This window comes from Bos taurus, chromosome 1 (assembly GCF_002263795.3).
Source record: "Bos taurus isolate L1 Dominette 01449 registration number 42190680 breed Hereford chromosome 1, ARS-UCD2.0, whole genome shotgun sequence".
In the NCBI taxonomy this organism is placed as follows: Eukaryota; Metazoa; Chordata; class Mammalia; order Artiodactyla; family Bovidae; genus Bos; species Bos taurus.
Genome location: NC_037328.1, coordinates 80,552,836 through 80,576,914, shown reverse-complemented (window position 1 = coordinate 80,576,914; position 24,079 = coordinate 80,552,836). Strand labels below are relative to the sequence as shown.

The 24,079-nt window shown below is 41.1% G+C and overlaps 1 protein-coding gene across 1 annotated transcript; it reads left to right on the top strand.

Annotated features, from left to right (window-relative positions):
- Window positions 1–736: 736 nt before the first annotated feature.
- FETUB (fetuin B) lies at window positions 737–16,044 on the top strand. The gene is made up of 7 exons (NM_001034218.2): window positions 737–1,066; window positions 1,400–1,510; window positions 2,889–2,976; window positions 5,187–5,356; window positions 6,070–6,171; window positions 14,415–14,504; window positions 15,501–16,044. Exons 1-7 carry the CDS (start codon window positions 839–841, stop codon window positions 15,873–15,875), a joined length of 1,164 nt encoding a protein of 387 aa, NP_001029390.1. The 5' UTR covers window positions 737–838; the 3' UTR covers window positions 15,876–16,044.
- Window positions 16,045–24,079: the final 8,035 nt, after the last annotated feature.

The window sequence follows — 24,079 nt, the reverse complement described above, 5'->3', positions numbered from 1 at the left end:
TATTTTAAGGAACCTCAATACTGTTCTCCATAGTGGCTGCACCAATTTACATTCCCACCAACAGTGGAGGAGGGTTCCCTTTTTTCCACATCCTATCAGCATTTATTATTTATAAACTTTTTAATGATGGCCACTCTGACCAGTGTGAGGTGGTATCTCACTATGATTTTAATTTGTATTTCTCTAACAATTAGCAATGTTGAATATCTTTTCATGTGCCTGTTGGCCATGAAACAGAACCCTTTCTAGCCAGATTCCAAAATGCTTTAGGGATCTCACCAGAGCTTCATGTATATGATATGGGCTTAAAGCCCTTTTTCTGATATAACAAGAATGGTGAACCCGGGTTGTGGAGTATGAAGTCACTGAGCACCATTACCACTGATTCCGGGCTCCAAGCCTGAAATAAAGGTGAGTGTGGCCAGGACATTGACTGGAGGCAAGCTGTTAGGGATAATGAGAGAGGAGGTGATAGTCTTCCTATTCTGACTCAGCTAGAGCCCTGAACACAAATCAGAATTCAATAACGGTCTCCCAGGAGCCTTGACCCAAGTGTTTGTATTGATTTCTTGGGTAACAGGAAACTTCAATCTGTTTATATGTACACATGAATGTGAGATTACTCTGGGGTCTAAGGTTATAGATAGTGGCAAATCCCAACCAAAGTACTGACTCAGCGAAATCTACGTTTGGAATTTCAGAGATAAAATAAGACACTGTGCTTCATATCCGGATCACTGGTTTAGATTGCGATTACAAAGCTGCACAAGTTGGCCTCAAGATCCTATAAACAGCCTCATTCCTGCAGCTCCGCACACTCACCCCTTCTCACCATAGGATGAATGTGCTCCTACTCCTGGTGCTCTGCACCCTGGCCATGGGCTGCGGGGCTACATCTCCACCCCAGCCAGCCGCCAGGCCCTCGTCTCTCCTCTCCCTTGACTGCAACAGCTCCTATGTGCTGGATATCGCAAATGACATCCTGCAGGACATCAACAGGGACCGCAAGGACGGTTACGTGCTGAGCCTCAACCGAGTGAGCGATGCCCGTGAACACAGACAGGAGGTAAGTGGTGGTCCCCGCCGGGGCAGGTGTTTGCACCAGCTGGGGAGGCTGGCCAGGGCAAGGGAACCCAGAGGCACCTGTTGGCTGGTGCTTTCTGAGTCAGAAACCCTGCTGAGTACATGCTGCTCTCCTCTGCTAGGGTGCTACTGCCTCTTAGTAGTATTAGAAACAAGTGCTAATGGTATCCACTCTGAAACTTGTGTCCCATCATTTATAGGAACACTTCACAAACATCAGAGCCTTTGGCTTTGCCATAAAACAGAAAGTTTCTTGGCTGGTCGTTAGAAGTTTCTGCTTCATGTGAGCTGTGCATTTCTCTTCCCCCTTGCACAGGCTGGTCTGGGATCTCTGTTCTATTTCACACTGGATGTGTTAGAGACTGGCTGCCATGTGCTCAGCAGGACATCATGGAAGAACTGTGAAGTGAGGATCTTTCATGAATCGGTGAGTACTTTCCCCAGGAGCTTGAGGGGGGAAACTAGGTGTCCTCTGTCTACAAGATGAAGATTATTCAACATGTGCCATCTTTAAATGTCCCTCTTTATAATCTCTGGGGCAGGGTGCCTATGTGGTTATTTCAATTTGATAGAAAAAATAATTTAATCAGAGGGGGTTTCTGACACTCCCACTGGGGTCATGACCCCAGAGTTGAAATGTTGCCCCCAAACTGTTTTCTGCCTCTAAAACCTTCCTGTAGGCTCTGAGCTAGGCTTAAATTGAGGGGCAAAGATCTGAGGTTTAGTGCTCTGGATGTATGTTTAAGGAAAACTGTAGAAGCAATGGCAGGGGAGCTTTGGAATTCAATTTTCATTTTCTTTATTTTGTTTTCAAGAACACTTATATGAGATTTGAGGCTGGGGAGAGGGAGGGCTGTGGTATGAGTGCTCTCAGAGGTGTTTTGGAAGGATTTCGTAGTACCACAGAACCTAAAGGGAGTCAGAACTGATCCTTTTAAAGAGGACCATTGAAGAGGCTTGAAAAGAGCATCATCAGTTTTCATTTGGTTTTCAACTATCCTGAGATTATTTTCATTAATTTATATGAAACTTTATAAGTGATATAAGTGTGATGTAAGTATCTAGAAGTGTGATATAAGTATCTAGAAGTGAAGAGTTTGGCAAAGATGTCTTTTTCTAGTCATTTAACCAAACTTGTCAAACTGCACCTATCTGGTTTGGGAAAGCAAAACAGTCTATATACCCTGTTGTGAATTATGTTTGTTAGGCACTAGCTTAATAGACAAAATATATGTGTGTATCACTAGCTGCTATAACACATACACCAAAAGGATATACCAATTGCAAAATGATAGAACTTGGTTTCCCATTCATGTAAAGTTTAAAATAGAAATCCTTGATGAGGAAGGGGCTTTCCTCCAGGAGTGATTTGGAGACTGGATACTTCCATGTTGTGGCCCCCTAGACTCTGTAGCCTTCACCTCGTGGCTTCAGTGGTCACCATGCTCATCTGCATCAAGCAGTGGAAAGAGAAAGAGCATAGAGGGCAGATAGCGTGTGGCGGGGCTTTACAGGCTAGACCTAAAAGTGGTTATACATCCCTTCTGCTCACTTGGCTGTGGTTAGAGCTCATTTACACCCAGTCACATCTAAGCAGGAAGGAGGCTGGGAAGAAGTCAAGCTGTGTCTCAGGTGAAGGTTAAATTGTTTAATGATCAGCTGGCAGTTTACTCCATCCAAAAACTATGAAAATTGACCTTGAGTTTCTTGTTCCTTAAAAATGAAACGTCCAGTTTCATTTCAGGGGTATTTTTTAAAGTCTTAGTTCATTCCACTGTGTCATGAAGTGCATTTGTTGGTTCTAGGTTTATGGCCAATGCAAAGCAATATTTTACATTAATAAGGAAAAAAGAATTTTCTATTTACCTGCTTATAATTGTACTCTTCGCCCAGGTAAGAGATCACTTTCATTTTTTTCATTTTAATAACAGATGAAAAAAGAGCATTTAACTCTACTATGCTGTACTGTATAGGGTTTCTTCCATCCTCACTTCTTATTCATCCCAAAGCCAGGTTCTTTGTATACCCAGCACTTGCACTGCTCCTCGTCCCACAATTAATCTTTCTAAATAACCTGCAAAAGCTCTACATTGTGTCTTACATCAAATCCTAAATTTTCAGTCTGATGTAAGTGGCACAATCTCCATGACTGGTCCCCAGGCTTCCTTTCTAGCTACCTGTGCCTTATTTCACTGACTGTACCGATTCTGCACTCCATTCAACCAGATGACTTACTGTTTTCTGAACACACGTCACAATTCTCCAATCTCTGCATCTGGTTAGTGCTTCTCCCTCTGCTGAGGATACCCTCCACGGATAACCTCTGCCCTTGGAACTCCTAATTCTTTAAAGATCATTGCCAAGGCTGCTTCTTCCACCATGTTTTCTATTCAAGAAAACAGAACAGAAACAAACAAGAAATAGTGCTTTCCTGTTCTACATCCCTATACAACTTTAGCCTAACCACTCATGGAGCACAGACCATGCGCTGCCTGGATTTGGGGTCCTCTGTCTTACATCTTGTAGAACATTTTATCCCTTCTTCCTCTCTGCTACAACTCTCCCCCAGTTCCTATCAAGTGGATGTGTGTATGTGTGTGCGGGTTCAGTCGTGTCAGACTCAGCGACTCCATGGACTATAACTTGCCAGGATCCTCTGTCCATGGAATTTCCCAGGCAAGAATACTGGAGTGGGTTACCATTTCCTCCTCCACCTATCAAGGGTAAGGAGTCTATAATATCATTGAATAAATGAACAAATACATACATTCATTCTGGGTCCTGAAAAGTAAGCATCCACAGCACAGGAAAATAGGATGGCTACTCATCAAACTATTAAGTGCATGTGACTCCCTTGAGGGATCTCATTCAAGTGCAGATTCTGATTCCTGTAGATCTGGGGTAGAGCCTGAGATTCTGCATTTCTAACAAGGTCTAGGTGACAACAGTACTATTGGTTCCTTTGAAGGACAAGGCAACAGAGCTAAATCTTCCTGGTTGTGAAGATGAGACTCACCTAAAATAAATTCGAGGACAACAACTAATAAAACAGATCAAGTCTGAAATGGAAGTCCTAGGTACCAGAGGTATGGGAGGTCAGGCAATGACTCGTGCCTGGGAGTGACAAGCTATGGATGTCACTCCCCCACAATATGCCCAAATACATCCAAATAAAACCACAGTTGATCAAAGCAATGTGTTTGCTTTGTTAGAACAACTGCTAGACAAGCTTCCTAGTGTGACTTTTACACCAGTTATGCCACCCACAGCCCCTCCCAGTCAGACATTCTAGCTGTATCATTAGTGTGATTAACCTATTCAGTCATACAGTGATTGGATCAACTTCTGTTTTCCAGCTCACATACATTGTTTAACCAAAGAGGGTGTGTTTCCGCCTTCCATATGTCATTCACTCACTCATTCATCCAGCAGGCACTTACTAAGCACCATCCATGTGTCAGACATTATTTTTGGTGCTGGTGACTAAAAGGTAAATAGAACATGACAGTAATGAAATCCCAACTCATTCTCTTTACAGAGGCAGTGATGCTGGAAGATAGTGAGCTAATTGGGAAAATGTTTTTATACCAATTTAAGTTGACCCTTGAACAACATGTGTTTGAACTATCAGGGTCCACTCAAACATGGATTTTTTTTTTCATCAAATACATGCTATAATGCTACATGATACTTGGTTGGTTGAATCTGTGGGTACAGAACCATGGATACAGAGGGCTCAAAACAAAGTTAAACTGGGATTTTTGACTATGTGGAGGGTCAGCACCCCAACCTTCATGTTGTTCAAGGGTCAACTGTACTATATTATGTGTTTTTAAACCAAATTTCTAGGGTAAAAAGATTTGTGTAAGGTGAAAAAAAATATTGCTTTGTTTCTTTTTAAATCATGAAAGTAATACACGCTCCTTGTAGAACACTCTGCAGAAAGCTAAATTTCTAAATAATGCTTTCCCGCTCCGTCCTTGACAGTGCGAGGTGTTATCTTCTCTCCTTTTGATCTCCACCTCTGTTGTGATCATGTGATTTACAGAATTATGCATCATTAAGGAGTTTAATTTTAAACTTGCTCTCTTTGGCATTTACAGTTTCTCAAAGTGCGATTATCATGACATGCCCTGACTGCCCCAGCACCAGCCCCTATGATTTGTCAAACCCCAGGTTCATGGAAACTGCTACTGAGTCTCTTGCAAAATACAACAGTGAGAGCCCCTCAAAGCAGTATTCTCTCGTCAAAATCACCAAGACTTCTAGTCAGGTGAGTCTGAAATGTCAGCTACAACAACATGTCTCATAATTCTTGCCATGGTTATCAAGGCACTCCCTTCGATTAGAACCTAAGAGCCTTTTCCTCATTTCCTACCTTGGTAACCTTGATGCACATTCAATTGTGTCTAGTTTCTGAGTTTGTCTGTGGGATTTCCACTAGAATTGTGTGATTTGATTTCATTTCATTGCCCTGAAGGCAAGAAGGGAAATGGACTCATGGTCTCCTTGGGTTATTCTACTTAGGTTCACTGTTTATTACCACAGTCCCACATCTGGTTGACCACAGACCACTTAACAAGTAAACTTCTATTCTGTGTTTTAAATACAGGAGTGTATGTTGAGTTTTATGGGTTAGAGGAAATGCTCATTTGTATATGGATTGTGTTGGTATCTATCATATGGAGAAAAGTTAATTTAAAAACAAATTTACATGGGGAAAAATAAGCTCACCCAAGGGAAGGTTTTTGAGCCCATTTAAATCCTTAAGAAGGGAAGAAAGGTATGGAAAAAGTTACGTTTTCTAAATAACAAAATCATAATACAAGGTTTGGTCATGGTGGGGATCACAGGGACAAAAAGCGGCCTTTGTTGACAGTGACTCTGGGGATGTGTGGTTTCTGTAAATCTAATGTTGTCAAAGCTGAGTCATGGCACCACTTGGGAAGGTTTGATTTTTATTTCTCACCTCTTGTTTCATACTAGTGGGTGTTTGGCCCTGCCTACTTTGTGGAATATTTGATCAAAGAATCACCATGTGTCAAGTCGGAGGGTAGCAGCTGTGCACTGGAGTCCCCTGGCTCTGTGGTGAGCATTGCCGAGTGTTTTCATAACTCAAGATTTGTGCTCACAGATCATCTGTGTGTATTCATAATGTGTAAAATGACATGTGAAGTGTTGTAATGCACAAGACACTTTCATTCACCTTAAGGAGCAACTGACTAGTTAAAGATGGCCCAGATGCAATAACATTTGATCATAAATGCAGTTTTCATCAGCAATGTGGTGCCTTGGCAAAAAATGATCACAGAAGGCTATAAAATATAGACAAATCCCTCAGTGGTTGGTAGTGGCCCTGCTTTTATCTGAACAAAACCAGTTACATTTGGAATACGTCATGATGTTCCATTTCTTGGACCACTCTTTACTAAGAAGGACGAAATCAAACAGGACTTATTTCAAAGAAAGCAGCCAAGATGGCAAATGTGCCACCTTGAAACCATCTAAGGCACACCTGGTAGGAATGTCAATTGGCACAGTGGATTATAGCACAACTAGGCAAAATGCAAGCTGTTTCCCCCCATTATTCACTTAGCTATAATAAAAGTTTTATTAAGATATAATTCACATACCATAAAATTCACCCTTTTAAGGTGTACAATTCAGTGCTTTTTAGTCTATTCAAAGAGTTGAACCATCATCACTACTATCTAATTTTAGAATATTTTCATCAACCTTCAAAGAAATTCCACATCCATTAACAGTCATTCCCCTTACATCACTCAGAGGATCTCAGTTCTCCAACCAACAGTTGACCCAGGCTCATGGCAGTGAAAGCACTGAGTCCTAACTGCTGGACTTCCAGGGAATTCCCTGTATGTAAGTTATTATGTATACATATGTTTTCATTTCTTTTGGGTATACACCTCGGAGTGGGATTGCTGGGTCATATGAGAATTCTAGGCTTCCCTGGAGGCTCAGATGGTAAAGAATCTGTCTGCAAATCAGGAGACCCCTGTTTGGTCCCTGGGTCTGGAAGATCCCCTGGAGAAGGGAATGGCTACCCACTCCAGTATTCTTGCCTGGAGAACTCCTTGGACAGAGGAGCCTGGTGGGCTACAGTCCACAGGGTTGCAAAGGGTCAGATGTGACTAAGCAACTAAGCACACACGCGTGAGAATTCTATGTTTAACCTTTTGACTAACAGCAAACTTTTCCAAAGTGACTACACCAGTTTAACGATCTCATCAGCAATGTGTGAGGGTTTCAATTTCTCCATGTTTTTGTCAATGCCTATTATTACCTGGGCTTCCCAGGGGGTGCTAGTGGTAAAGAACCCACCTGCCAATGCAGGAGACGTAAGAGAAGTGGGTTTGATCCTTGGGTCAGGAAGATCCCCTGGAGGAGGGCATGGCAACCCACTCCAGTATTCTTGCCTGGAGAATCCCATGGACAGAGGAGCCTGGCAGGCTACAGTCCATAGGGTTGCAAAGAGTCAGACATGACTAAAATGACTTAGCACGCATGCATGCATTACTATTATCTGTCTTTCTTATTATAGATATCTTACTGAGTATGAAGTAGTCTCTCATTTTGGTTATATTTGAATTTTCCTAATGGCTAATGATATTGAGTATCTTTTAATATGCTTTTGGGCCATTTGTATGTATTCTTTGGAGACACATCTATTCAAATCCTCTGTCATTTAAATATTGGATTATTTGTCTTTTTATTGTTGAATTGTAAGAATTCTTTACATATTCTGAATATGATTCCTTTATCAGATATATGACTTTCAAATATTTTCTCCCATTATCTGATTTTTCTATTCATTTCTATTCTTGATGATGTTCTTTGAAGTACAAAAGTTTTTAACTTTAATGAAATCCTGTTTTTTTTTCTTTTGTTGAATGTGCTTTCTGTATCATATCTAAGAATCCATTGTCTAATCTAAGATCACTAAGATTTACTCCTATGTAATCCTCTACGAGTTTTATAGTTTTAGCTTTAGGTCTCCGACCCATTTTTGAGGTAATTTTTGTATATGGTATGAGTTAGGAGGTTCAACTTCATTCTTCTGCTTGTGAATATCCAGTTGTCCCAGCACTGTTTATTGAAAAGACTATTACTATTGTTTCCCCCATTTAATTGTATTGACATGCATTCTAAAGACCTATTGACTATTAATGTAAGGGCTTACTTTTGTACCCTCTATTTTATTCCATTGATCTGCACATCTATTCTTATACCAGTACCACACTATCTCCAGTAGTGTAGTTTTGTAGTAAATTTTGAATTGGGAAGTGTAAGCCCTCCTATTTTGTTTTCTTATTCAATATTGCTTTGAGTATTCTGAATCCCTTGCGTTTTCATAATATGTCAACTTCAGAATCAGCTTGTCAGTTTCTATCTTTAAAAAGCAGAAAATTTGATAGGGATTTCATTGAATCTCTAGACCAAATGTAGAAAGTACTATCCTCTTAAAAATACTAATTTTTCCAGTCCATGAATATGGGAAGTCTTTCCATCTGTTTAGGACTTATATAATTTCTTTAAACAATATTTTGTAGTCTTCAGTGTACAAAACTTTCACTTTTTTGTATAGCTAAGTATTTTATTCTCTTTGATGATGATATAATGTATTTGACTTTTCCATTTTATTTTTTGGATTATTCATTGCAAATATATAGAAATATAGTTGGTTTTTATATTTTCACTTTGTATCCTGTAACCTTGCTGAACTCGTTTATTATTTCTAACAGTTTTTTAGTAGAGTCCTTAGGATTTTCTGTATACAAGATCATGTCTTCTACAAAGAGATATAGTTTTACTTCTTCCATTCCAATCTGAATGACTTTTAATTCTTACCTAACTTTCCTGACTAGAACTTCCAGTACAATGTTAAATAGAGGTGGGAAGAGCAAACAACCTTATCTTATTCCTGATTTTAGGAGGAAAGCATCCAGCATTTCATTATTGAATATGATGGTAACTGTAGGCTTTTTATAGCTGCTTTTTATCAAGTTGAGAAAGTTCCCTTCTAGTCCTAGTTTTGTTGAATGTTTTTATTGAAAAACAGTGCTGCTGCTGCTGCTGCTAAGTCGCTTCAGTCGTGTCCGACTCTGTGCGACCCCATAGACGGCAGCCCACCAGACTCCCCCGTCCCTGGGATTCTCCAGGCAAGAACACTGGAGTGGGTTGCCATTTCCTTCTCCAATGCATGAAAGTGAAAAGTGAAGTCTCTCAGTCGTGTCCGACTCCTAGCGACCCCATGGACCGCAGCCCACCAGGCTCCTCCGTCCATGGGATTTTCCAGGCAAGAGGACTAGAGTGGGGTACCATTGCCTTCTCCGTGAAAAACAGTGCTAGAGTTTGCCAAATATTTTTTCTGTGTTAGTGAGATAATCGTTTGGTTTTTTTTCTCCTTTAATCTATTAGTATTGTATATACCAATGATTTTTGTACATTAAAACAACCTTGTGCTTTGGGAATAAGTCACAGTTGATCATGATGTTTAATCCCTCTATATGTTTCTGAATGCAGTTTGCCAGTTTTTTAAGATTTTAAATTTATATTTATAAGAGACATTGGCCTGTAGTTATTCCGTGTTGTCTCTGCCTAATCTTCATATAAGTGTAACATTGGCTTCATAAAATGAGTTGGGAAATTTTCCCTCTTCTATTTTATTTTGGAAGAATTTGTGAAAGATTGGTGTTTATTCTTCTTTAAATATTTGGTAGAATTCACCAGTGAAGCCATCTGGGCCTGGGCTTTTCTTTGTGGGAAGTTTATTTGATTAATAATTCAATTTCTATACTTGCTATAAATCTATTCAGATTTTATATTTCTTCTTGAGCAAGTTTTGGTAGTTCATATCTTCCTAGGAATTTATCCATTTCATCTAACTTATCTAATTAGACAGCGTACAATTGTTTACAGTACTTCATTTTTATTTCTGAAATATTAGAGGTGTTGTACCCTATTTAATTTCAATTTCAGTAGTTTGAGTCTTTTTTTTTTTGTCTATCTAAAACTTTGTTAATTTTATTAATTTTTCCCCCCGAAAAATCAATTTTCAGTCTCATTTATTTTTTTTCTTTTACTTTTTTAGATTCCAGTTTATATATTTCCTCTCTATCTTTATTATAACCTTCTTTTTGTTTGCTTTGGGCTTAGTTTACTCTTCTTTTTTCTGGCTTTTTAAAGTAGAAGCTTAGGTTATTGATTTACAATCTTTATTCTCTTTTAACATAATTGTAGATGCAAATGCTTAATCCTTCTAAGCAATGATTGAATCGATTCTCACAAGTTATTCACATTATTTTTGTTCCCATCCATCTCAAAATATTTTCTAATTTTCCTTGTGATTCTTTTTTAACCAAATGGTTACTTAGGAGAGTTATTTAATTTCCTCATATTTGTGAAAATTTCACTTTCCTTCTGTTACTCATGTCTAATTTCATCCTATTGTGGTTGGAGAATCTACTCTGTATGATCTCAATTCTTTTAAATCTACTGAAACTTGTTTTATCGTTTAACCTAAGGCATATCCTAGAGAAATTTCCATGTACACTTGAGAAGAATGTGTTCTGCTATTGTTAGGTGAAACATTCTATAGTTGGCTGTTAGGTTTAGTTTGTTTATAGTGTTGTTCAAGACTTCTGTTTCTTTGTTGATGTTCTGCATACTTGTTTTATTCATTACTGAAAGTGAGGTTTCCAACTATTATTGTTGGATTACCTATGGCTTCCTTGAATTCTGTCAGGTTTTGCTTATGTACTTTGGGGATCTGTTGTGAAGGGCACATATATTTATAGTTGTGTATTTCTAATAAATTGAGCCTTTTATCACTATAAAATGTTTTTCCTTGTCTCTAGTAACAATTTTTGTCTTAAAGTCAATTTTGTCTGATACTTGTACAGTCATTCCCAACTCTTTTCGATTACTCCTTGCATTGTAAAACTTTGTCTATCTTTTAACTTTCAACCTGTTTGTGTCTTTGAATCTGAACTATGTCTCAGAGAGGTCTCTATAAAAGGCTTTTGAGATGTGGTCTGGAGAAGGCAATGGCACCCCACTCCAGTACTCTTGCCTGGAAAATCCCATGGACAGAGGAGCCTGGTGGGCTGCGGTCCATGGGGTCGCTAAGAGTCGGACATGACTGAGTGACTTCACTTTCACTTTCACTTTTCACTTTCATGCATTGGAGAAGGAAATGGCAACCCACTCCAGTGTTCTTGCCTGGAGAGTCCCGAGGACGGTGGAGCCAGGTGGGCTGCCGTCTATGGGGTCACACAGAGTCGGACACGACTGAAGTGACTTAGCAGTAGCTGGTGGTCCAGTGGCTGAGACCCTGTGCTCTTGATGCAGAGGGTTACGGTTTGACTCCCGGTCAGGGAACCAGATCTCACATGCTGCAACCAAGACCCTATGAAGCCAAATAAATAAAAAAAAATTTTTTTAAGACTTTTATAACCAGTCAATTGAATATTAAGGAATAATTGGGAAAACATCTTCAGCATCTTCTGTGGAATCTCCCTGTCTCACTTTTCGGTACCATCTTGGGCAGATCACATAGTTTTCTAGTTTCTAGTTCTTATTACTAGTTTCAGTAATAAGAATGATTTCACTTAGATTATTAAGGTTCACTTTCAGGTATTAAAAATTTCCTTTTAGTCAATTCTAAATCAAAACTTCTATCTCATATCCAATTCAAAGCATTTTCCTCTCTGAGGCTCAAGCCTGACCTAGAGCTTAGGACCTGCTGTGAAGAAGGAGTCAAGGCCTGTCCTTTTGTTCTTTTTACCCCTCCTGCAATCTTTTATTTAACTGTGGCTCTTCTGAGTTTCAAGAAGAATTAAGAGAGGATTAGAGAAAAGAGTCTAAAGTCTTTTCACATTCAGTTCAGTTTAGTTCAGTCAGTCAGTTTTGTCCGACTCTTTGTGACCCCATGAACCACAGCGTGCCAGGCCTCCCTGTCCATTACCAACTCCCGGAGTTCACCCAAACTCATGTCCATCGAGTTGGTGATGCCATCCAACCATCTCATCCTCTGTCCTCCCCTTCTCCTCCTGCCCTCAATCTTTCCCAGTATCAGGGTCTTTCCAAATGAATCAGCTCTTCACATCAGGTGGCCAAAGTATTGGAGTTTCAGCCTCAGCATCAGTCCTTCCAATGAACACCCAGGACTGATCTCCTTTAGGATGGACTGGTTGGATTTCCTTGCAGTCCAAGGGACTCTCAAGAGTCTTCTCCAACACCACAGGTCAAAAGCATCAATTCTTCGGTGCTCAGCTTTCTTTATAGTCCAACTCTCACATCCATACATGACCAGTGGAAAAACCATAACCTTGACTAGACGGACCTTTGTTGGCAAAGTAATATCTCTGCTTTATAATATGCTGTCTAGGTTGGTCCTAACTTTCCTTCCAAGGAGTAAGCATCTTTTAATTTCATGGCTGCAATCACCATCTGCAGTGATTTTGGAGCCCCCAAAATTAAAGTCTGACACTGTTTCCACTGTTTCCCATCTATTTCCCATGAAGTGATGGGACCAGATGCCTTGATCTTAGTTTTCTGAATGTTGAGCTTTAAGCCAACTTTTTCAGTCTTCTCTTTCACCTTCATCAAGAGGCTCTTTAGTTCTTCTTCACTTTCTGCCATAAGGGTGATGTCATCTGCATATCTGAGGTTATTGGTATTCCTCCTGGCAATCTTGATTCCAGCTTGTGCTTCCTCCAGTCCAGCGTTTCTCATGATGTACTCTGCATAGAAGTTAAATAAACAGGGTGACAATATACAGCCTTGATGTACTCCTTTTCCTATTTGGAACCAGTCTGTTGTTCCATGTTCAGTTCTAACTGTTGCTTCCTCACCTACATACAGGTTTCTCAAGAGGCAGGTCAGGTGGTCTGGTATTCCCATCTCTTCCAGAATTTTCCACAGTTTATTGTGATCGACACAGTCAAAGGCTTTGGCATAGTCAATAAAGCAGAAATAGATGTTTTTTCTGGAACTCTCTTGCTTTTCCCATGATCCAGCGGATGTTGGCAATTTGATCCCTGGTTCACATTACTGGACCTGTAGTTGTAGTTTTCTCTTGCTGTACAATGGCCCTCTGTTTACACTTGAAAAAGTACATGCTCTATGACTCTAAAATTTATCTTCTAAGAATTTGCCATAAAGATATGTGAAAATGTTTAAACATAAAAATTTAGATTTAATCCACTGTCTTACAAAAGAGAACTTGTTAAATAACACAGAGGAATATTAGGTAGCCATTATAAAGAAAATTGCCGAAAACTATGCAGTGTCATAAAAAGGATTTTCATTATATATATTGTTAAATGACAAAAGAGAGTTGTAAAATATTATGTACAGTATAATTCTATTTTTATAGAAGAAAAAATGTGTATTCATTGGGAAAAATGTCAGAAGAAAAGAAATCAAATCACGGTAGGAAACAGGTATCTTTCATGTAATTACAGGTCTTTTAATTTTCTTCTTGTTTATCCTATTCTAAATAACTATTACATTTATAATAAGAAAATAAACATTTTATTTTTAAATAAAGTTTAAGGAGCTGAGAGTAGTCTTGTCTGAGAAGCAAAATCTCAGGGGAAACCTACATAAAGGGCTGCTGCATGAGAGATGAAAGCAAGTTTTCTAGCTGATGCAAGGATAGAAATGTGGCCAAGAGATATATCCGGATTTCTGTGTGTGTCCTATAGACATAGGTTTCTGCTCAACACAAAGAATTTTCTAATAGAGTTTGTTCCTCAAGAAATCCTGAGTTTATCTCATTGGAGGCAACTTAGCCTAGTTTGGGTGATTAATTGGTAGGGATGATCTAAAGAATTGGCTCGTGCTCAGTCCTCAGTTGTGTTTGACTCTTTGTGATCCATGGATTGTAGCCTGCCAGGCTCCTCTGTCCATAGATTATCCCAACGAGAGTATTAAAGTGGGCTGCCATTTCTTCCTCCAAAAGTATTGGCTCAGAGCCTTGTGGCTCAGTCTGTAAAGAATCTGCCTGCAATGAAGGAGACAGGGATTCTATCCCTGGTCTGGGAAGATCCCGTGGAGAAAGAAATGGCAACCGACTTCAGTATTCTTGCTTGGAAAATCCCATGGACCAAGAAGCCTGACAGGCTACAATCCATGGGGTCACAAGAGTCAGACATAACTTAGTGACTACACCAGGACCACCACCATCACCTATTACATGGTAGGAGCATAAAAGTGTTGATTGGCTGTGTGTCTAAGCAAAAATGAAGTTGATTCCACTTATGATCATGTGTGCACATATAACACTGTATTTTCTTTTTCTTTAGCCTGTTGGTATTTGCCATGGTTCTCTGGGTGAACCACAAGGAAACCAGGGCAAGATTATCTCCGTAACTTGCTCCTTCTTTAATTCACAGGTATTTTTTAGTCGAGTTGTTTGTCTTTCTGTGAATAAAAGAGCAGATGATCTATATTTAATTGCCTCTACCCTACATTCTCCTTTTATTTTCCTAAAATCCATGATCACCACTTTATTCAGGATACTCTAAGGCCACATCCACAAGGTAGCTGATTGAAGATCTGCTACACTTTCTTTTAGTTACAGCATGTTCCCTACAGCATAAGTAAGACCCATTTAGCTTGAATGGCTCAGCCCTCTGTGACATTAAATTCAGTGTCCCAAAGAGTCTTATCCTGAACCATAGGTAGAAGTTGTTTCCAGGGAGACACTGAATCCCTTTTTGCAAGTATTTGTTAAGCACTTACCATGAGGCAGCCTGGTATAGATGAGAGGTGGCTAAGACAGGCCACCTGGGTTCCAATCCTGTTCTGCCTCCTACAAGCTGTGTGGACATGGGCAAGTTCCTACCTCGCTGAGTCCTGGATGCCTCCCCTGTAGAATGGGCTTGCAACACTTATCTTCTTCAGATCCCCATGAGACATAGGCCAGAGGATCCGACTGAAGGGGACTGCTCTGGGCCTGGCACAGAATAAGCAATCAGTAAAGGTGGCTTCTGCCACCACTACTAGGAGTGGGGAGGCAGCTTATTAGGGACTTTGAACAAGCCATCTTACCTCTCTGGGTCATTTTTCAGCTCCAAAATTTGTGAAGCTTACAGTCCAGTTTCCAAAGGTTTTGGTTTCCCCTAGCCCTTATCTGTTCTGGGTTTTTGGGCCACACGGCTTGTGGAATCTTAGTTCCCCAATCAGAAGTTGAACCCTGACCAATGGCAAGTGAAAGCCCAGAGTCTTAACCACTAGATGTCAGGGAATTCCCTTTAATCAGAGGCCCACTTAGCTAATCTTCTTTTGAGAATTCCATCAGAAAGGTACCAACCAGAATAATCTAGTATCAAGCATATCAAGGACTTTCTTGGAGGACTTTCCCTTATTTGAAAGCATTCTCTTTTCAGGCTCCCACGCCTAGAGGTGAAAACGCTACTGTAAACCAGAGACCTGCAAACCCCTCCAAGACAGAAGAGCTCCAACAGCAAAACACAGCTCCCACCAACTCACCCACCAAAGCTGTGCCCAAAGGGTCTGTCCAGTACCTTCCTGACTGGGATAAGAAGCGTGAAGGTTCCCAGGAAAAGGACCCTGTTGAGACCTTCCCTGTGCAGCTCGATCTAACCACCAATCCCCAAGGAGAATCCCTGGATGTCTCCTTCCTCTTCCAGGAGCCCATGGAGGAGAAGGTGGTTGTCCTGCCCTTCCCCTCAAAAGAACAGCGCTCTGCTGAGTGTCCAGGACCAGCTCAGAAGGGCTACCCTTTTATTCTTCCATCATGAGAACCATATAGAGGATTCCTGGGGACGTACTGTCCTGCAGGAGATGTGAGGTGGTGGGGAAAAGGGGACAGAGAAATAGTTCAAACAGTCTAATAAAGTAAGTTTTTTGGACCTCTCTTGGTCTCATGTTGCCCAGAAATTGAAATAAAGCTCAACTGTTGACTTTGCACACTGGGCTACCCGCTTCCTAAACCATCCAAGGCCTCAAGGCATGCATAGATGCTTCTCTGTTTGTTATGACTTCTTACTTTTAGCCAAGTGTCTCTGATGTAGGGCCTTAGGAATATCCTCATCATTCTGATGTTGGCCTAAAACAAATAGACTGAAGATAGTTCTCCAGCAAAGATGGATTTATTTACAGAACAGTAGAGAATTGTGATTTAGGATCTGCAACTGTCCAGAGCCACACCAAGTCCCCAAACAGCAAGAGAAGGAGAAAGCCTTCATAGAGAGGAAAATGAAGTTGGGAGGGCCACAAAAACAAAAAGTTTTCCATGGTTTTTCATTGGCTGAGTCCTTGCCAGGAAAGGAAAGTCTTTCTTCTTTCTCTTGGGCTGTATTGTTGTCACATGTGAGAGCTCCTCCTCCTGGCTCCCAACTCTATTTAATTGAGGTTTCTGGTTTATTATTTTTTTTTACATTTCTCCCCTTTGATCAAGATCTTTCTCTGAAAACATGATTGATTAAGAGTCGGATTTTCTGACTTCCATGGCTTTTTGTCATTCAGTGTCAGGAAGGACCTCTCCTGAGTGTAGTGTCTCAAATTGGAGGGAAAGTACAAAGATTACAAACCTATTTAGGTTGCATTTAAATGACATGAAAGGGTAGGGAGCTCTCAGGTCCTTTCATCTAAAGTTAATATTTTACCAAGATCCTAGACATTGGAGATCATCTGAAGCATTATATCATCAAAATTCTGTTAACAAATTTCTAACAGGCCTGGTCATCGGCTTCAGTTCTGGGGAAACTTTTCTCTCAGGTCACCAGGTGACGGGCAGGCCCAATAAGAGCTTGGCACTTTCATTAGATGTATCATGTTAATCCAAGAGTCTTTGCTTTGGAGTTTGGTGGCACAAGAGCTGGTTAGCAGTATCTGATAGAGGCCTTTCCATAAGGTTGAAGGAGAGTTCTTCTGGCGACGTCTTTTCAAATCAGACAAAATCTCCAGTTGCAAGGTATGATGTCTAAGGTCTTTTTTTCCTAAGGGCACACCGTGAAAAGATTGCTTTACTGGAACATGGTTATTTTTAATAGAAACAATTAGCCCTTTGCAGTATTGGAATATCTCTCCTTTATCAGCTGTGGGTCAAAAGAAGCAGGAACCAAGTGCATTGGGTGTCCTGTGACCATCTCAAAGGGTGCGAATTTTGAGTTCCAAAATGGGCAGATCTGAGATCTAGAGGGGCCAATAGCAATGCTTTTGGTCAAGGTAGTTGGAGGGCCTCTACGGATTTTTCCAAGTGAGTCTTAATGATGTTGTCAAGCCAGAGGATTGAGGGTGGTGAGCACAATGAAAGTGTAAAAGTGACCAAACACCACATATTTATCAAAACACCTGGCAAGTAAACTGTGTTCCTCGATCACTCTGAAGTTTAAGAGGAGCTCCCCAGATAGGGAGAATCTTTTTCAGGAGGACTTTAGCCACAGAAGAGGCAGTAGCCTGTCTGCAAGGGAAGGCTTCAGTTTGGTGTGAAAACATGCAGACTATGCATGCAGAAATATTCTTATATCCATTGGATGGAGCAAGCTGCCTGAAATCCAATATTGGTTCATGAAGTTATTTTGTCAGGATACCAATAGTTTAATGCATGTACAGTGGTGAGAAGTGGGAATTTTAGAGTCACCAGTAGAACTGGCCTGTTATTGGTCCAAACTAGACGTTTCTCTTTTTACTAAACCAACAATTGCTGAAAAATCTTGTTTTTTTCTTTTTCTGAGGCCAGTTTTGGGGCCTCTGTAGCCAGTTTTTCTAAATTATCACTTGAGAAATAGCCCTTTGGACCATGACAGGGGTTAGGCTCCTGTGGGTCCCTTTAAGGGCAGCACTCCTTGCAGAAATCTCAGAAAGGTGAATTTCTCTTAGAAAATCAAGTTTAGAATGCCCCAGGGATCTTAATAATAGCTAAAGCAATATGTTAAAGCAGTTCTTTTAATAATTGTTAAACATAGGAGCCATTTAAAAATTTTATTTCCAGAGAAGTAAGGAAGCCACATTTTCCCCCATGACATTCTAAAATCATGAGCTACTCTGAAAGCATAGCTACTATCAGTATAAATAAGAGCAGTTTTGTCCTTGGCTTAAGAACAAGCCTGTGTAAGAGCATATAATTCAGCCTGTTACGCCAAAGTAGCCTTAGGTAAAGATGCTGCCTCAACCCCATCAAAAGGAGACCAAAAGGTATTCCCAGCACAATATTTGCCATTGTCACCTTTAAATAAAAGCCATCAGCGAACCATGAGAAACTAGTGTTACCAATGGAATTTCCTACAGATCATTATAGGGATCAGGTTTATCAGCGTTAAGCAGCCTCGAAGCACTTGTCAGTGACGAAGAGCAGAACCATAGCCAGGTTAAGGCTATTACAACATAAAAGAGTTATGTGAGCAACAGTTAACAAAAGGACTTCATAAGAAAGAGGTAAGGTGACCGGCTGAGAAATGTTGAGCATGATAAGAGTTCAGGAGGCTTCTAACTGTATGAAGTACAAAAATAGTTAACAAGGATCCCACGACAATTTTCTCAGTGGTCTTAACCAAAAGGGCAGTGGCTGTAACAGCTCTAAGGCAAGGGAGGTGTCCCTCTGCCACAGGATCCAGTTGCTGGCCATAATACCCTGTGAGTTGACGGTGGTCCCTGTGTTTTTGGTGAGTACCCTAAGGCATTCCCTTCCTCTTCATATACAAAAAGGAGAAGGGGAATCTGATCATTGGGATGCCTGAAGTCAGGTGAGAGCTCATCAGACTCTCCTTTAAGGCCTCGAAGACTGTGTTGCCAGTTCTTCCCACAAAACTGCAGCCTTTATTGCTGAGTAAAACATAGAGGTTCGGCCATAAGAAAGAAATTTGGAATCTAAATTCATTAATAACCAACTAGCCTGAGAAAACCTCACAGCTGTGCTTAGTTTTAGGTCTGATGGGACTTAGGACACTGTGAGGTTTTATCTGGATCTCAGTTCAGCCTTGTTCTGTTATCAGATGCTCTAAATATCAAACCTGGGTTTGGACAAGCTACAATTTTTCTTTGACAACCTTAAGTCCCTTTAAGGCTAAAAGATTTAGCAAGTGGATGTTGTCTTAATGTGAGAAGGCTTGAGAAAGACAGCGAAGAAGCAAAGGATCCACCTTTTACTTTGTTGCAACAAAGTAAAACCCCTAAGGAACTTTATATCATCCCAATCAGCCTTCAGCCCAGGGAATTCCCTGGCAGTCCCTGGTTAGGACTCTGTGCTTTCACTGCCAAAGGCAAGGATTCAATCCCTAGTCAGGGAATTGAGATCCCACAAGCCCCATGGTGTGGCCAAAAAACAAAAGAAAGAAAGAATATCTCAGATCAGCCCTCAGAAGGACTGTCAGTATAACCCTGAGGCATTGCTTTCCAGGTGAATTTTTTTCTTCCCAAGTAAAGACAAAAAGGTACTAGCTAGCTTCTTTAAATAGAATACTGAAGACTGCACTGCGTAAATCAATTACAGTAAAAAAAAATTTACTTCCAGTGAGAACGGATGTTAGTAAGGTATGAGGGATAACAATGTTGCTTATGCTCAGATCAGATCAGATCAGTCGCTCAGTCATGTCCGACTCTTTGTGACCCCATGAAGCGCAGCACGCCAGGCCTCCCTGTCCATCACCAACTCCCAGAGTTCACTCAGACTCACGTCCATGATACCATCATGGACGTGATACCATCCAGCCATCTCATCCTCTGTCGTCCCCTTCTCCTCCTGCCCCCAATCCCTCCCAACATCAGTCTTTTCCAATGAGTCAACTCTTCACGTGAGGTGGCCAAAGTACTGGAGTTTCAGCTTTAGCATCATTTCTTCCAAAGAATTCCCAGGGCTGATCTCCTTCAGAATGGACTGGTTGGATCTCCTTGCAGTCCAAGGGACTCTCAAGAGTCTTCTAGAACACCACAGTTCAAAAGCATCAATTCTTCGGCGCTCAGCCTTCTTCACAGTCCAACTCTCACATCCATACATGACTACTGGAAAAACCATAGCCTTGACTAGATGGACCTTTGTTGGCAAAGTAATGTCTCTGCTTTTGAATATGCTATCTAGGGTGGTCATAACTTTCCTTCCAAGGAGTAAGCGTCTTTTAATTTCATGGCTGCAATCACCATCTGCAGTGATTTTGGAGCCCCCAAAATTAAAGTCTGACACTGTTTCCCCATCTATTTCCCATGAAGTGATAGGACCAGATGCCATGATCTTCGTTTTCTGAATATTGAGCTTTAAGCCAACTTTTTCACTCTCCACTTTCACTTTCATCAAGAGTCTATTGAGTTCCTCTTCACTTTCTGCCAGAAGGGTGGTGTCATCTGCATATCTGAGGTTATTGATATTTCTCCCGGCAATCTTGATTCCAGCTTGTGTTTCTTCCAGTCCAGAATTTCTCATGATGTACTCTGCATATAAGTTAAATAAACAGGGTGACAATATACAGCCTTGATGAACTCCTTTTTCCTATTTGGAACCAGTCCGTTGTTCCATGTCCAGTTCTAACTGTTGCTTCCTGACCTGCATACAAATTTCTCAAGAGGCAGATCAGGTGGTCTGGTATTCCCATCTCTTTCAGAATTTTCCACAGTTGATTGTGATCCACACAGTCAAAGGCTTTGGCATAGTCAATAAAGCAGAAATAGATGTTTTTCTGGAACTCTCTTGCTTTTTCCATGATCCAGTGGATGTTGGCAATCTGATCTCTGGTTCCTCTGCCTTTTCTAAAACCAGCTTGAACATCAGGAAGTTCACGGTTCACATATTGCTTAAGCCTGGCTTGGAGAATTTTGAGCATTACTTTACTAGCGTGTGAGATGAGTGCAATTGTGCAGTAGTTTGAGCATTCTTTGGCATTGCCTTTCTTTGGGATTGGAATGAAAACTGACCTTTTCCAGTCCTCTGGCCACTGCTGAGTTTTCCAAATTTGCTGGCATATTGAGTGCAGCACTTTCACAGCATCATCTTTCAGGATTTGGAATAGCTCAACTGGAATTCCATCACCTCCACTAGCTTTGTTCGTAGTGATGCTTTCTAAGGCCCACTTGACTTCACATTCCAGGATGTCTGGCTCTAGGTCAGTGATCACACCATCGTGATTATCTGGGTCGTGAAGATCTTTTTTGTACAGTTTTTCTGTGTATTCTTGCCATCTCTTCTTAATATCTTCTGCTTCTGTTAGGTCCATACCATTTCTGTCCTTTATCGAGCCCATCTTTGCATGAAATGTTCCTCTGGTATCTCTGATTTTCTTGAAGAGATCCCTAGTCTTTCCCATTCTGTTGTTTTCCTCTATTTTTTTGCACTGATCTCTGAGGAAGGCTTTCTTATCTCTTCTTGCTATTCTTTGGAACTCTGCATTCAGATGTTCATATCTTTCCTTTTCTCCTTTGCTTTTCGCTTCTCTTTTCACAGCTATTTGTAAGCCCTCCCCAGACAGCCATTTTACTTTTTTGCAGTTCTTTTCCATGGGGATCGTCTTGATCCCTGTCTCCTGTACAATGTCACGAACCTCATTCCATAGTTCATCGACACTCTATCAGATCTAGTCCCTTAAATCTATTTCTCACTTCCACTGTATAATCATAAGGGATTTGATTTAGGTCATACCTGAATGGTCTAGTGGTTTTCCCTACTTTCTTCAATTTCAGTCTGAGTTTGGCAATAAGGAGTTCATGGTCTGAGCCACAGTCAGCTCCCGGTCTTGTTTTTGCTGACTGTATAGAGTTTCTCCATCTTTGGCTGCAAAGAATATAATCAATCTGATTTTGGTGTTGACCATCTGGTGATGTCCATGTATAGAGTCTTCTCTTGTGTTGTTAGAAGAGGGTGTTTGCTATGATCAGTGCATTTTCTTGGCAAAACTCTATTAATCTTTGCCCTGCTTCATTCTGTATTCCAAGGCCAAATTTGCCTGTTACTCCAGGTGTTTCTTGACTTCCTACTTTTGCATTCCAGTCCCCTATAATGAAAAGGACATCTTCTTTGGGTGTTAGTTCTAAAAGGTCTTTTAGGTCTTCCTAGAACCGTTCAACTTCAGCTTCTTCAGCATTACTGGTTGGGGCATAGATTTGAATTACTGTGATATTGAATGGTTTGCCTTGGAAACGAACAGAGATCATTCTGTCATTTTTGAGATTGCATCCAAGTACTGCATTTCAGACTCATATGTTGACCATGATGGCCACTCCATTTCTTCTGAGGGATTCCTGCCCGCAGTAGTAGATATAATGGTCATCTGAGTTAAATTCACCCATTGCAGTTCATTTCAGTTCACTGATTCCTAGGATGTCGACATTCACTCTTGCCATCTCTTGTTTGACCACTTTCAATTTGCCTTGATTCATGGACCTAACATTCCAGGTTCCTATGCAGTATTGCTCTTTACAGCATCAGACCTTGCTTCTATCACCAGTCACATCCACAGCTGGGTATTCTTTTTGCTTTGGCTCCATCCCTTCATTCTTTCTGGAGTTATTTCTCCACTGATCTCCAGTAGCATATTGGGCACCTACTGACCTGGGGAGTTTCTCTTTCAGTATCCTATCATTTTGCCTTTTCATACTGTTCATGGGGTTCTCAAGGCAAGAATACCGAAGTGGCTTGCCATTCCCTTCTCCAGTGGACCACATTCTGTCAGATCTCTCCACCATGACCTGCCCATCTTGGGTTGCCCCATGGGCATGGCTTAGTTTCATTGAGTTAGACAAGGCTGAGGTCCTAGTGTGATTAGATTGACTAGTTTTCTGTGAGTATGGTTTCAGTGTGTTTGCCCTCTGATGCCCTCTTGCAACACCTACCGTCTTACTTGGGTTTCTCTTACTTTGGGCATGGGGTATCTCTTTACGGCTGCTCCAGCAAAGCGCAGCCATTGCTACTTACCTTGGACGAGGGGTATCTCCTCACCACCACCCTTCCTGACCTTCAACGTGGGATAGCTCCTCTAGGCCCTCCCCTCCGCAGCCTCGGCTCCTTGGATTTGGGGTTGCTCCTCCCGGCCGCCTCCCTTGGCCTCGGGTGTCAGGGTGTGGGGTAGCTCCTCCCACCTGCTGCCCCTGGCCTCAGAGGTCCTGGACAAATCTCAACACTTGGTCCTTAGATTTTCTCACCGGTAATATGGGAAGTATGCAGGAGCTGTTAATGTACAAGGGAAAATGAGGCCCTGAGCCTTGTAACCTTCTATTATGGGCTTTATGCCTTGAAGGTTTTCTTTACAAACAGGGTATTGATTGATTCTGGGAAGAAGTTTTGAGGGATCTACTCGAATCTTGATGGGAAGCATACTGTGGATCATGCCCATAAGGAAAGTGGTAGCTGATTCAATAGAGACAAATGATCAGATTTCCAGAATCTACTCTACTACTGACAGAGGTGGAACAAATAAAAGATCAAAAGATCATTTAATTCACCTCATGGGTCACTTTGATGATGACTGTCTGTTTTCTAGAATTATGCCCCCCTTTTTGGAGAAATATGTTCCAATATATTTCTCCAAGAAGTCTCTAATAAATTAATGAGGGCAGAGGACAGGGAAGCCTGGCATGCTGCAGTCCATGGGGTCGCAAAGAGTCAGACACGACTGAGCGACTGAAATGACTGAAAGGAACTAAGGGGGAAAGTGTGGATATCTCTCAAAAGGCCTAAACAAAAGGGAATGAGTTCAGACACAGGAACCTCTTGAGGCTCACTGGAGTGCCCCACCGTTAGAACTGTTTCAGTGCTTCAAGGAAAGGTCTGTCTATAGCTTTGGATTGAGTACAAAGAGTATATTCTAAAGGAAATCAACCCCAGAAACATTGAAAGGACTGATGCTGAAGCTCCAGTACTTTGGTCACCTGATGAAAAGAGCCAACTCATTATAAAAGACTCTGATGCTGGAAAAGATTCAGGACAAGAGAAGTGGATGACAGAGGATAAGATGGTTAGATAGCATCACCGAATCAATGGACATGACTCTGAGCAAACTCCAGGAGGTAGTGAAGGACAGGA

What these genes read in the sequence shown, in the direction of transcription:
- FETUB (NM_001034218.2), top strand. Translation starts at nt 839, where the DNA reads ATGAATGTGCTCCTACTCCTGGTGCTCTGCACCCTGGCCATGGGCTGC. An exon ending in CCCGTGAACACAGACAGGAG is followed by an intron (nt 1,067 to 1,399) that starts GTAAGTGGTGGT and finishes CCCCTTGCACAG; the next exon opens with GCTGGTCTGGGATCTCTGTT. An exon ending in TAATTGTACTCTTCGCCCAG is followed by an intron (nt 2,977 to 5,186) that starts GTAAGAGATCAC and finishes TGGCATTTACAG; the next exon opens with TTTCTCAAAGTGCGATTATC.